General features: G+C 49.2%; 1 protein-coding gene across 4 annotated transcripts in view; it reads left to right on the top strand.

The window, feature by feature from the left end:
* The window catches only part of KAZN (kazrin, periplakin interacting protein), a 994,352-nt gene that overhangs the window by 235,513 nt on the left and 744,976 nt on the right, over nucleotides 1-13,863 (top strand). For all 4 annotated transcript variants that reach the window (XR_007914879.3, XM_051834341.3, XM_089299272.1 and 1 more), the window contains exon 2: nucleotides 6,306-6,463. Coding sequence is in view for 3 of the 4 variants with exons in the window: in XM_051834341.3 (XP_051690301.1) it covers nucleotides 6,306-6,463 (158 nt within the window). In the remaining variant the exon portion in view is untranslated. The remainder of the gene's footprint in view (nucleotides 1-6,305; nucleotides 6,464-13,863) is intronic.

Below are 13,863 nucleotides of genomic sequence, written 5' to 3'. Positions count from 1 at the left end.
TCTCACCTTCGTGTATAAACTCTTTGATCTGCTGGCTCCTGATTGGCGGTAGGTTGCCAGCAACAATGACAGCTCACACTGAGAACCTACAGGGAGCCAGGCCAAGTGGGCCATCAAGTAGCTTGTTCAAGCTCACCCAGTTAGTAAGCGGCAGAGCCGAGCTATGAACCCTGGCTTCTCTCACTCCAGAATCCTCAGGGACTCCTCGTGCAACACCAAGGCTTTAAGAGCGGGTGACATTCGGCAGGCATTTGATAAACTATCAATGTCGTCATTATTCCGTAACAGCTGGGTGGAGTGGCAGGCGGGAGTGAAGACGAGACAGAGCCGGGAGTCTCGCGCTCGCTGCGTGTGTGCCTTTCAGCGGGTGCATCCTTCTCAACCCTGGTGATGCGTGAAGAGCAAAACCCCACCCTTGCCTTGCCGGGGTCACTGTGTAGTCCAGAGACTGTGCAGCAGTCAGCAGTCCTGAGGCTCCCTTGCAGTAACAAACGTCACCCAGATGCCAGTGCTTCGCAGTTGCCAAGGTCTGTTTTTTGCTTAAGTATTGTTTTCACTCTGGGATCTGAGTTCAAAGGGAGAAATTGGGATGGAGCCATGTGATGGCTTGGAACAGTCTGATTGGACACGGTGTCCTTCCTGTTCTGCATCTCATTGGCCAAAGAGAGTCCCATGGCAAAGCTTCCCACGGTGAGCGCAGGAATCAGCAGTCAGTTTCTCACACATGGAGGGGAGACTCTGGGAATAAGTTCAGACAGAGGCCACAGATGAAGCCTCAAGCACACAGTTACAGAACCATGTGGCAAGTTCTCGGATGGGATTTTCCATCCTTTGCTGAACTCTTTCCATTTGTCTTTGAGTTTAGAAGAAAGTGAATTGCAGAGCGGGTGTTGGTGCCCAAGCCTCAGTTTTCTGGAACAAGGGTAGAAAGTGTTGTCAGAGACATGTTTTGGAAACCTCACGTTTTTTGCTCTAGATAAAGGGGCAAGAATTGACAGTTAAAAAAAAAAGAAGGGCCAGCACCATGGCTCACTTGGTTAATCCTCCTCCTGCAGCGCCGGCATCCCATATGGGTGCCAGGTTCTAGTCCCGGTTGTTCTTCTTCCAGTCCAGCTCTCTGCTGTGGCCCGGGAGGGCAGTGGAGGATGGCCCAAGTGCATGGGCCCTGCACCCCGTGGGAGACCAGGAGACCAAGAGCACCTGGCTCTTGACTTTGGATCAGCATAGTTCTAGCTGTAGTGGCCACTTAGGGGGTGAACCAATGGAAGGAAGACCTTTCTCTCTCTCTCTCTCTCTCTCTGTCATTGTCTATCTCTGCCTGTCAAAGAAAAGAAAGAAAGAGAGAGAGAGAGAGAGAGAGAGAGAGAGAAAGGAAGGAAGGAAGGAAGGAAGGAAGGAAGGAAGGAAGGAAGGAAGGAAGGAAGGAAGAATTGACAGTATTCTTCCATCCCCAAGGATTGGCATAAGGGAATTTGTTGATAATACAAGGATGTGCAGTCTATAAGCAGAGGACTTGGAAATTAGGGACTGTGTTTGAGACTTCCATGCCCAAGTACTGGAAGGCAGGATGCAGTAGGGAAGTGGGGCATGCATTGTGCAAGCAGTGGGTCTCAGACCATGCGAGTTAGTTATTTGAGTGCCTACCTCATGCTCTCTTCATGGCTTGGTGTCTCTCAACCTTTCTATTTGCAGGTAAGAGAAAGGGGGTAGGCAGAGAATTAACAGATGTGCAGCTGACAAGTCCAAAGTCAGTTGTTACTGCTTTTGTCTTTAATTTTCTGCAGTGGAACTCGATTTGAGTATGGAGCCCACATCCCACGGACGGTGACTCTCAGGCCTCTGGTTTCAATCTGGGCAGCCACAGGGAAATACCAGAGCCTCCAAGCCACTTTTCTGGCCTTTCTCTTTCTCCTCTCCCTGGGTTCTCAGGAGGCTGATGTGTTGTCCTGTCGTGGGGCGGGTGTCTCGGCCATGGACTCACCTGGCCATTTCTGGAGTTGGTTGAGAGGAATCCTCAACCCCAGTGACACTAGGGGTGATGGAGATGTGGGGTGAGGGGGGCAGGGCAGTGGAGCCCTCTGATCGTCTCTGATATGAAGTGTCGTGCGGCCATCCTTTCTGCCCTAACATTGGCTGCCAGTAGTGGCCTGCACCTGCCAGATCCCGCCACGGGGCTGCTCAGGGCAGGGGGTGAGACATTAACGCACTTCTTCTGTCAAGCCCCCAAACACACTCCAGTCATCTCCTACAGAGAACAGGGATTTGGGGGAGCAGGAATGAGGCCCCATGCTTTGTAGCTTGTCTGTCTTAGCCAAGTCCCTCCCGCCTCCCCACCCAGGAAAGGATGCTAGAGTCTGCCTGGGCTGCGTGAGGCGGCTCTGACGTCCTGTCCTGCATCCCCTGTGTCTGGCTTGCAGGAGCAGCTCTATGCTCAGTCTTGCAAATCTGAATCTCTGTGATTCAAAACCACCTTGTGTTTATTATGTGCTATTTCTTATTTTTAGGGCTTACTCAGGGATTGATGATGTGTATTTTAAACACAGTTTGGCTTCAAAAATTATCATAACACTTTCTGTACAGGGTCTTGCACCACATTATATATAATAGATGAGCTTTACATGGGTAGACTTCTGGGACTGGCCTTGTGGTGCAGTGGGTAAAGCTACTGCCTGTGACACAGGCATTCCATACGGGCACCGGTTGGAGACCCGGCAGCTCCACTTCCAATCCAGCTCCTTGCTAAAGGCCTGGGAAAAGCAGTAGAAGATGGTTCAAGTGTTTAGGCCCCTGCAACCCACGTGGGAGACCTGGAAGAAGCGTCGGCATTAGCCTGGTCCAGTGCTGCCTGTTGGGGCTATCTAGGGAGTAAACCAAAGGATGAGAGATCTTACTCCCTGGCTCTCCCTCTCTCTGTAATTTTAATAAATAAATATAGCTTTTGTAAATAAAAGGTAGGTTTCTGTTTAGGCCCTTGTCATTCTTGGTGCTGTTGATGTCATATATGTTGCCTTCTATGCATGCAATCAACCCCACCTGTGTTATTATTTTGTTTTAAGCTAAAAATTTTCTTTCAAATTAACAAAATGAAGAGAAAATATGTTTATGTCACTCATGCATTTCCCTTTCCCAACTTTCTTTTTTCATTTTTTGTAAATAGAAGTTTTCACCCCGGGTCATTTTCCTTCTGCGTGAACAAATTCCGTAAGCATTTCTTTTAGCATGAATCTAGCGGTGATGAGTTTCCTTAGCGTTTCTTACCTTCAAGAAAGTCTTTCAACTTCAGCTTTGAAAGATGGTATTGTTGGTTACAGAACTTTAAATTGGCACAGTTTCTGCTTTCAGTCCTTTCAAAATGTCACTCCTTTATCTGTTGGTTTGTATAGATTCTGATGAGACTTCCATCCGTCTTTGTTTCTCTGATTGTAACTTGGCTTGCTGTCCTCTGGCTGATGTTAAGATTTTTTTCCCTCCCTATGTATGCATTTGTTTGCTTCCTTGGTAACTTGACTACAATATGCCTTGGCGTAATTTCCTTTGTGTTTACCTTGATTAGAGTTTATGGGGATTCTTGGGTTGGGGGGTTTAGTTTTATCAAATTTTGGACAAAATCTACCTTTTTCAGCTACTCTCCCACCTACACTGTGATCCCATGCATGCTGCTTCATAGTTTCACGTTGTCAATAACAATTCATTTTCATTCATTTCATTGTTGTGACCTCAAGTTCACGGACTGTGTGTGTGTGTGTCTGTGTGTGTGCGTTGTCTAATGTATTCCCCTCGTCCATGACAATTTAATTCCAGGTTCCACATTTTTCATTCCTAGGTGTTCCATTTGCTTCTGATTTAAATATTATAGTTTTATTATTATAGTTATGTTTTATTCTATAATTTTGAACCTACAAAGCTGTCTTTTTTTTAAAAAAAAAGATTTATTCATTTCTGAGAGAGGGAGAGAGAATTTGTCATCCGCTGATTCCTTCCCCCAAATGGCTACCATGGCCTGGGCTGGGCCAGGCTGAAGCCAGGTGCCTGGAACCACATCTGGGTCTCCCATATGGGAGGCAGGAGCCCAAACACTTGGGCCGTCCTCCATCGGTTTGCCAGGTCCATTAGCAGGGAGCTGGATTGGAAGTGGAGCAGCAGGGACTTGAACCAGTGCTCTGACCTGGGATGCTGGTACTGCAGGTGGTAACGTAGCTCGCTGTGCCACAACACCACCTGACAGCCACGCCTGCCAGCTCTGTCCCTTCCCTTCCTTCTGGAATCTTCCCTGGACTCTTACATTTCCTCCTTCTTCATATGTGAGATGAGATTTATTGAGTACTGTGCATTATGCTTTTGGGGTACTAGGTTTTGTTAGACTTCTACAGAAATGCTTGGGTGTTTTTTTGGTGTGTGTGTGTGACTGTTTTGGTTACTTGCAGATCAGTTTGATCTCTTCACAACTTTTCGGCTAGTTTTGAATAGTTGTGGAGCAGACTTTAGTCTGGGCATTGTTTAGATATCTTCTTTTTTTTTTAATTTTTTGACAGGCAGAGTGGATAGTGAGAGAGAGAGAGACAGAGAGAAAGGTCTTCCTTTGCCATTGGTTCACCCTCTAATGGCTGCCACGGCCGGCGCGCTGCGGCTGGTGCACCACGCTGATCCAATGGCAGGAGCCAGGTACTTATTCTGGTCTCCCATGGGGAGCAGGGCCCAAGGACTTGGGCCATCCTCCACTGCACTCCCGGGCCACAGCAGAGAGCTGGCCTGGAAGAGGGGCAACCGGGACAGAATCCGGCGCCCCGACCGGGACTAGAACCCAGTGTGCTGGCGTCGCAAGGCAGAGGATTAGCCTATTGAGCTGCGGCGCTGGCCTAGATATCTTCTTAAAAATGGCCCTTGTGGAGTTCCCACTGGGGTGCCCTGGATTTCAGGAAGATGTCTTGACAGGAAGGCATGCCAACGATCATGGCCCCACGTGACCTCTGGGAACTACTTGGCTGTAATTCTCCAGTTCTCTCCTGGAAGTCTCTTACCTGGTGCTGCAGGATTCCTCCCTGCTGTGTGCAATATGGGCACATAGCCAGCAGTGCACAGGAAGCCCATGGCAGAGATCTGGAGACGGTGTGTGCTCCCTCTGCCCCAGTGCCCTGCCCCACGCCTGTCTCCATCAGTGAGGTGCAGCAGGACTGCTCGGCTCACGCTGGGGCTCTCTCCCTTTGCTGATGTTTGGAAATTCTCTCCTGGCAGAAGGCGTGGAGAGGGGACTTAAGTTGGTTTGTTCTCCTTTTTCGATGACCACAGTCCCCTACACGGCCTGTTGTTCATCGTCTAAAAAATAACCAAGTCTCAAATATCATCCAGGTTTCTACTTACTCACGGCAAGATGATAATCTGGACTCTTGGCTCCCTTGTGGCTGGAAGCAGAAGTCCCAAAGCCACTCTATCCAATTCCGGCTTTTCTGTGACTTCTTTCCCCCTCGGAATTGCGCTGTAGAGCAGTGGCTTGGAGAACACCTAGGGTTTACTTGTTCTTTGTCTAGAATGATAGTTTTCCCTGGAAATTCTAGAAATTCTATAAAGAGAGGGATTTTAATCCCAGACAATGTACGACAATGAATTCTGCAGTGTACGGGGTGCCTTCTCGTGGTTGTAGATACAACAGCCATTGTAGTTGTGGGAGATGATGACGGGAGATGGGATTAACACCTAGACAGAACAGCTCTTATCAAGTGCTGGCAGAGAAATTAGAGTCCACAAGTGTAATCAATATGTATAAAATCTTAAACGCTCTCCCGTGTCAGATGATAATCGCTGTGGGAATTATAGTGAAGTCATAATCCTCCCCGCCCATGAGTGGCACTGGTGGAAAAACATGGCCACCATCCCTCCCTGAACATTAATGACAGAGGCCATGTGCTTAGGGGCCGAGTGGCCAACCAAGTCCATTTCCATATGTGTAAATCTAGCTCCGAGAGCTCACCCCTAACACCCTGCTGGCCCCTGTGGTCCATGTGCACCTGCTGTGCAGCCATAGCCCCAGGTTGATTTGCAAACTTGCTCCTTTCTAGTGTTCCAGTGAGTCTACACTGCCTGAGGGAGGGTCCCACGGCTGGCTTTGCTCAAGGCGGTGTCCGTGGCTCTTGAAGAGTGCTGGATAAACGTTCATGAGCTGTGAAGGCGTTGGTAGGGGCTTCAGGTTCTGGATACCTGCCGGCTGTGTACCTGTGTATGGACCCTCGCTTCTCCCCTGAGAACTGCAGCCGTATCGCCTCGGACACTCCCAGGAATAACCCTGTGTTTCCCTCTTTCTCCTCCTGCAGCCGTGCAGTCGCTGCACACCCTGAATGACCAGATTTCCCACTTCATTGTCACCAAGTCGAAGGCTCTGGAGGAGGACAGGGACCCCTTTCTGCCCGCGGAGAAGGAGACGCTCAAGAGTTCCATGGTGCTGATGAGACATCTGCTGATGGACGCTCAGGTACTGAGGTCGATGCGACGTCCCGTGGAGAGCCGGTGGTTTCTAAGTCGTTCTCGGTGTTAGCGGTTCAATGGCTTCCAACTCCTGTGCCTACTGTAGGCTGCCTCTGCCACAAACAGCCGTGCAACCGGCGTTCTGCTTATACCGCGCGTTGGGGCTCTGATTAAGTCTTCCTAAAGATCTGTTATTAAAATTGCTTGTTTTTAAGTGAAAATAACAGGGCTGAGAAATAATATACGTGTTGCCTCAGAGAGTTTACCAGATCTCCCATTAGCTTTGGAAAAGTACAACTCCATTTACATACAGGCTTGGCAGGCGTCAAAGCTGGCAAGGGTGACAGAGTAGAGCGAAGACTTTCTCTGAACAGCACCTCCGAGCAGCTAATGGTTATTTTGGTTTATTTGGTATCCCCAGTATGTAGATCAGTGCTGTTTTGTTTTGTTTTGCTTTAATGCCAGCAATGGATTTGTTGCAGAAGGTATTTAGCTCATGGCGTGTTGTTGTAGAGATACTGTTTTTCAAGATTTCTCCTTGTACATTATTTTATGGAAATATTTAAAAAGTGACCTAACAGCTCCTCTGGCCTCGGGGGCTGAGCGTCTCCAGGTAGGTTGACAGGCAGATGCCAGGTGTTGTAAGAGAATGGATGGTTTTCCGCATTTGGGGAACCACGCTGAGCGGGGTCGCGTGTCATTGCTACCTACTTGGACTCTCTCGGTGCTTCTGGAATGTTCCCTGGGCATGCTGGTTCGCTGTTAGTTTGCACTGGAGCTTTCTTACCGAGCTTGTTGGCGGCTCAACGGCCGTGAGGTCAAGACGGACGTGGTCACTGCGTGCTGCTCTCTAGCTGCGATTTTGAACTGTGTTTTCTTAGCTTTTGTCTCTTCCCTGCTGATGTTTAATTTTTCAAATCGCTCCTGAAGCCTGGCCCTTGTACCATGAAGACTTGAGCCGGCGCGGGCGATGTGTTGAAGTCTCTCTCACCTGTCGGTGTTGGAGGCTGCCCTGCGGGAGTTTGGAGCCCTCTGCTGAGATGGCCCACATTATGCAAAGCCGCTCATTTCGATTCCCCGTCCTCCTCCTCTTTATTCTGCGCAGCCCATTCAGCTTCTCCTTTCCCCCAAGCCTGCCTGGTGCAGAAAGCAAGGATTCTGAAGCTGCAACAGCCAATTTGAAAGCTCAAGGGGAAAAAAAAAAGAAATTTAGAGCAATTTACTGAATAAAAGAGAGCAAATTGTTCTTGAAAGGATTGGCTTTCTTCAGTGCCTGGACCTGATTTCATAGCTAACGCCCCCGCCCAGGGAATCCTTTACACGAATCCCCAAAGCTATCGTGTAAACCCCAGTTTGCAAAATCCAAGAGAATCAAAAACCACTCATCTTCCGCACCCCCACTCCCCCCCCCCCCCCCCGCCGCCTTCCTTCACATCTGAGTTTATAAGAGCGCAAAACTGGACTTCAAAACTGTTGAACATTGCACACGGAAATCCTGTCTCCTCCTCAATGCATAATTCATTGGACATCTTTCATCCTTAGTGGTGTTGATTGCAATTTTCTCCTTTTTTGTGTAATGGATGAAAATATCCCATATAATGAGGTTACTGAGTAGCACTATGTTAATATCTCGTTCTCTCTTGCTCCCACCCAGAATGTTCTCACTCAGCCAGAGAGAGTGGAGCAGGGCTGGTGCACACTCCCCAGAGGAGGGGGGGCTGGGTTTCCCCCCGAGGACAAACATCACAGAAAATCCAGAACCAACATCACACAGTGTTGGAAACGCCGCTCATTCTTCTCTTGCCTCTTGGTGTTCAAAGATTTCTCATCCTTGTTAGACTAATCAGGGATGACGTAGGTTGTGATTGGTTTAGTCTCAAAATGCCAACCTCCATGTCTTCCACACCCACCAACGTTTGGAAACATTATTTATGGTTAGGATGCTAGGCTGTTGGCTGAAGCCAGAGAGGATCGTGTGACCTGAGACCCCGGCCCCGGGCCTCCAAGCATCCCTGGAGCACCCGCTCAGATTCGTGTCGCGAGCTTAGAAAATGCTCGGGAACCCCAAGCTTGTGAGGGCGACCGGGGTGATGTGTGGCTTCGAGTTGTAAAGTGGACGTCTACCAGTGCATTGTTTAATGAGCATCTTTGTTGGCCATCTTTGTTGGGAAATTCACTTATTTTGCACTCATTATTTTTAAATGCTGTTTCTCACCTCATTTCCTAATACAGATGGACATACTTATTTCAAGGTCACCAGTGGGGGAAGTTGGTAGGGTGTGACTATCACTTGCATGGGTGTGTTTCCTTTCTGTCTGTGCCCAGTGATGTGAAGAGGGGTCCTCTAGGTCTGTGTGCTATGGATTTAAGTGGTACCCAAGTTCCTTAATGTGGGTGATAAAATAGACCTCTTAGTTTCATACCCAAAGGGCTCTTAATGGTATTAGATGATGACGAAATCCTCTGACATCAGCTTCTAAGTTGAATGAATTCAAGCAAAAAGTCTTCCAGGGAACCTGCCGGCTCTTTGCAGAGTGACTGCTTAAAAGCCATAATCGATTCAAGTCACATCTGTCTTGGAGGCAATAAATCCTGCCGCGGAGAATGTCAAAGGCAAAAAAGCATTGCTGTGCTGCGAAATCCCACCTCCGAGGATTATAGAACACTGTGCACCGAGCAAACATCTCCCAGGTATGATGGGGGTGCCCGAGATGATTGGCAGGTGGAGGACGGATCACGGAAGGAGCATCTCCCGTGGGCAGCCCGGAAGGCCCATGCAGATTTGTTCATTCCCCCAATGTTTCTAGTCCGGAGAGCCCCCGACTTGCCCACACCCCCTTTTCCGTCCGTGACCCCCTCCCCCGCCCCTGATGCAATGAAGTCCACCATTCAGAGCGCATCGGGACGCTGATCTGTCTCCATGCAAACTGCCGACTCAGCCTCGCGAGTGATTAGACGCCTCGCGCCCCAGAGGCCGTTCTTTCTGGTGGAGATTAATGCTTTTCCTCCTACCGTGTGACTCTGCATGCTAAGAGGCGTTGATGGCAGCAAACGAAATCTCCTATTGGCAGTTCTCTCCCTCTTCCCCCCAAAGACCCTGGTATGCTGATTATTAAGGGGAGAACAAATGCTTGGGACAGCAATACAATCTCCCGTTGGCAAGGAGGCTCTCTGGCAGCCTGAGTTCTAAGGGACAGAGAACTTTGCGCGTGCCCTGGGGGCCCCTGCTTCTGGCCCTTGTCTCCCTGACCCGAAGCCAGGGCACGCACAGGGCACGCACGGGGCGGGCGTCTTTCCTGCCCTTGGTCTCGCCCTGGGCTGCAGAGTGAGCACGTTTTCAGAGAAGCTGAGCCGCTGGCTTGCCTTTCTCTTGGACCCTTCCCCAGGACTGAATTTGCTTCAGGCCTGGCGATAGTCAGACGGAAAAGCAGTGCGGTGCGCTCTCTCCTGGGCATTGCCCCGTTTCCCACCCACTCTTTCCTCCGCTTCCTTTTTCTTCCCTTTAGCTCCTCCTCTCTCCCTACTCCACCCAGCATCACCTTCTCTCCCCGCTCCCTCCCGTGTCCCGCCTCTCCTCCCACTTTTGTTCCGAGAAGAAATCTTGGTGGAAACAGGAACTCCCAGGTGCCTTTGTGTCCCCCCACCCCCTTCCTTTTCCTTCTCTTGTCTCACTCATCTTTCTGTTGCTTGTATTCTGGGATCCTAAAAGGATGTTGGCCTGAGACTGAGTGCCCTTAGCCAAGCTGCAGCAGTGGGAGGTGGAGCCCTTAGCAGGGGGCCAACCTGGTACTGAGGAGACAGGTGGGGACCCTGCCAGGATTCCGGACTGAATATGATTCTGATGTGTTTCTTTGTCCTGTTTTTAAGAAAACGTTCTTGCAAACTCTCCTGGTTTGGTTTTGCTTTCTGATTGTTTTAGTAAAATTAGGCCTATTTTACCCACACAGATCAGCTGTTGGAGCTGATAGGGCTCTTAACACTGCACTCACCTCATGGAGAAGCAGGGTTTGGACCAGAGGAAGCCTTGGCTCAGGCTCCCCACAAGTAAGAGGGAGGACTGTCTCTGAGAGTGACATTGGCTTGGTCGGGGAGGACAGGAAGGGGACTGGACAGCTCATACCTGAGACAAGTCCACTTCAACTTGACGGTGCTGGTCCTAGCACTGTCCACCCTGCCAGGTGCTTTCCGAAGTCATGGTCAAGGCAGAGCCTGTGGCTATTACTAATGTGATCATCTGACCTTTCTAGTTACAGCTGCCTTCAAGGTCATGCCCTTGAATAAGACTAGGTTGACTGCCCTAGAGGATGTCTTGACCTCACATTGCACAGACTGAGGCACCAAAGGACGCTTGACTGAAGAAGCTCAAAGGCACTGGTGGATTTTTCTTCTGATCGTCTGAAATGTGGCATCATCATGGAGAAAGTTCTAGAACTCTCCCCTGATTATAGCAGGCAGAGAAGAAACTCTGACTTTAGAGCAAGGACAAACAGGCAAAACTGTCTGCCAAAGAAAATTACCCCGGGGTATTTTAAAGTCTACTCATTCCATCAGGTTTGCACCTCTTAAAGGTCATAAAAGCAATAAATACGTAAATGCACACCGAAGAGTTTAGTCCACCTAAGTAAAAAGCTACAACGATAAGCTGATTATCCCAAAGAACCTTAGCTCATCCCCTCCAGGAATCAGTGAGCTCCGTCACACTTCCATTCCCTGTGCATTTGAAAAAGCAATGCTTATTTCCTCCTCTCCAATGCTAAACTATAAAACCAGCTGCCGGAAGCTTGCAGCCGCTTCCATACCTCTCGCAAGCCCACTTCCCGCTCTGTCGTGGTGATGACAGAGGTGTTTTTGGGGGCTGGGGTGGGTAATAAATAAAATGCAAGCATTCCCAGGCTCCAAGGCAATCCCATCGTCCTACAGTGGTCCTGTCATCACTTCCCTGTCGAGGAGAAATGGAGGGTGAGACATGCGACTGTAATGCTGGCCTTCTGTCACGCTTGTGTCTAGGTTCTTTAAAATCCATCCAGTAGAGTTTGGGGGAATACAGAGTCGATCACGTGTTTAGTGAGCACAGGTTCGAGGGTGGCTGGGAATGAGACTCAGGACACACTGGACTCCCTTCTGTTGCTGTATTCCGAAGCAAAGGAGCATGTGTTCGAGGGGTTTTGTGCGGATGGCACGGTCTCCATCCAGCTGGTATCACCTCCATGGATATCTGTAGTGCTAAAGGGAAGTTGGGAAATTTATTTTCACAGCATAGGGATTTTATGCTGCGTTTTCAGATGCTAAGTGGCTGTTGTAAGACATGCATTAGAGCTGATAATAAAGTAGAGTTTATGCTGTTCCAACAGTTGATGGTCCTACTTATAGGAACGAGATCCTAGAGAGTAACCAGGAACGGTAGGGGTGAGGAATGGGTTTGGGCTCTTTGGTGGTCAGTGACAGAGCGACACTGTTAACACAGCAGGGGGAGCACCTGCTGGAAGCCGATGGGGCAGAGAGCACTGAAGAAGCACAGCTCAGACAAGACAGGGAAGAAGCGTCGAGAATGACACAGCAGCTGCTTCAGAATGCTGGGCTGGGACACATGGCTCCAACTCTTTGCTCTCTTTGTGCTGTTCTGATCACGATTCAGATGCTTAGAAGAGTGCAAATGGCCTGTGTAGAGTCGCTGGGCTGTCTTCCTGCTGGCCCATGGGAGGATCTGCATGTTGGTGGATAGCCTCGCCAAGACCACCTGCGGGATCGGGCAGTATTACTGCTACAGGAGGGGAGTAGCGGCTGGGCAGATGCCACTGCAGCTGGAGCAATGGCAAATCTGCCTTCTGCAGCTGTGGACTGCGTGCTGTGCCTCAGCACCCAGTTCAGCCGTGAATCAAGTCTGGGGACACAGACAGAACGTTGGCTCGTCCAGAGGAGCTTGCCTTAGTCCATCTTGTGTTGTTCCAAGAAAATATCTGATCTTGGGTAATGCATCAAGAAAAGGGGTTTATGTGGCTCATAATTCTGGTGGCTGGCATCTAAATAGCTTGGCACCAGCGCCTGGTTAGTGACAGCACAGCAGAGAAGCAGCCAGGGAACTGGCACGTGCAGAGGGGACCAAGGTGTGGGGTGGCTTTGCTTTACAACAACCCAATCTTGTAGGAGCTGATTTGTTGCCATGGCACCCGATCCACTTCCAAGAGATAACACTGATGCATCCATGAGGGTGGAGCCCCAGGTTCTGATTTTCTTCTGCAAGGCCCCCCTCTAGAGGGTTCTACCACCTGACAACATCATCCCCCTGAAGACCAGGGTCCCAGCAGATGAGCATCCGCAAGGCAGAGTACATCGCAACAATAGCAGGGCTCGGGAGCTGGTGGGCTGGAGAACCAGGCATTGCCCTGCTATGATAACTACTGATGCCAGCGTGTAGCGGGAAGGGAGACGCTCAGAGAAGGACCTGGCTGGTATTTACGGATCACCTCCATGTTCACAAAACACTTCCATCAGCATTTTCTCATTGTTTCCTCTCAACCAAGACAGGTACGGGAGGTTAGGTATTATTATCTCTCTGCTGAAAACTAGGTATTAAGCTTTAATAAAATAGCCTTTTGAAGAAATATTGTTCCATCCAGCCCATCGCAAAGCAGGGGTAATTGATTTCCTACTTGCAGGTGGTGACCCTCAGAGTGCTTGCAACCTGATGGGTCATTAAATAGAGAGAAAAAGAGTATGTAATTTTGAGAAAGAAGATTAAAACCTGGCTTCAGACATAGAATACCACATGTAACTCAAAATGTTTTGACAATGTTAATAAACACGCAGTGCATTCCTAAAGCTAAACTCTGCCCTCTCAGACTCCTAAGAAGTTTTAGAGTTCCAAGAATACAGTCTCAAAAAATCTTTACATGGAATATAAGGGGTGTGACCGAGTTCCTTCCACACCCTACCCCACCCCTCAAATATCCCAGGGTCTCCATGATGTTTCTTATCATACTGGCAAGTGTTTGGCTCCCACAGTATTACCCTACTGATGTGTGGTTCTCACCTGAGAGGGGAGGTGAGCACCTGCGCTCTACCTGCAACCCAGGGGACACTGAACAATGTCTAGAGATGCTTCTGTCACTGTGGGGGACTGGGAGATGCGGTACAGGTGCTTTGCTGGCATCTCCCAGGCAGAGGCAAGGCCATTGCATGGGTAAACTTTCTATGATGCTAGGACACTTCATCACAACAGATGATCTAGCTCCAAACAGCAATAGTACCAAGTTTGAGAAACCCTGCTTTACAGCCAAGGCTAATTTTTAAATTATTTATGGAAAAACTTCAGCCCCAGAATGCTTTTTTTTTTTGAACCCCTGCAGTCTATCATAATTGGTCCTCAAGATGTAGCTTGGTTATCCATTCACTCCTCTTGTCTTTCAT

This window comes from Oryctolagus cuniculus, chromosome 7 (genome assembly GCF_051225735.1).
Source record: "Oryctolagus cuniculus isolate XC-2025 breed Fujian yellow rabbit chromosome 7, ASM5122573v1, whole genome shotgun sequence".
NCBI classification, from domain to species: Eukaryota; Metazoa; Chordata; class Mammalia; order Lagomorpha; family Leporidae; genus Oryctolagus; species Oryctolagus cuniculus.
Note: the sequence above shows the minus strand (reverse complement) of the source record. Positions and strands in the feature narration are given on the sequence as shown.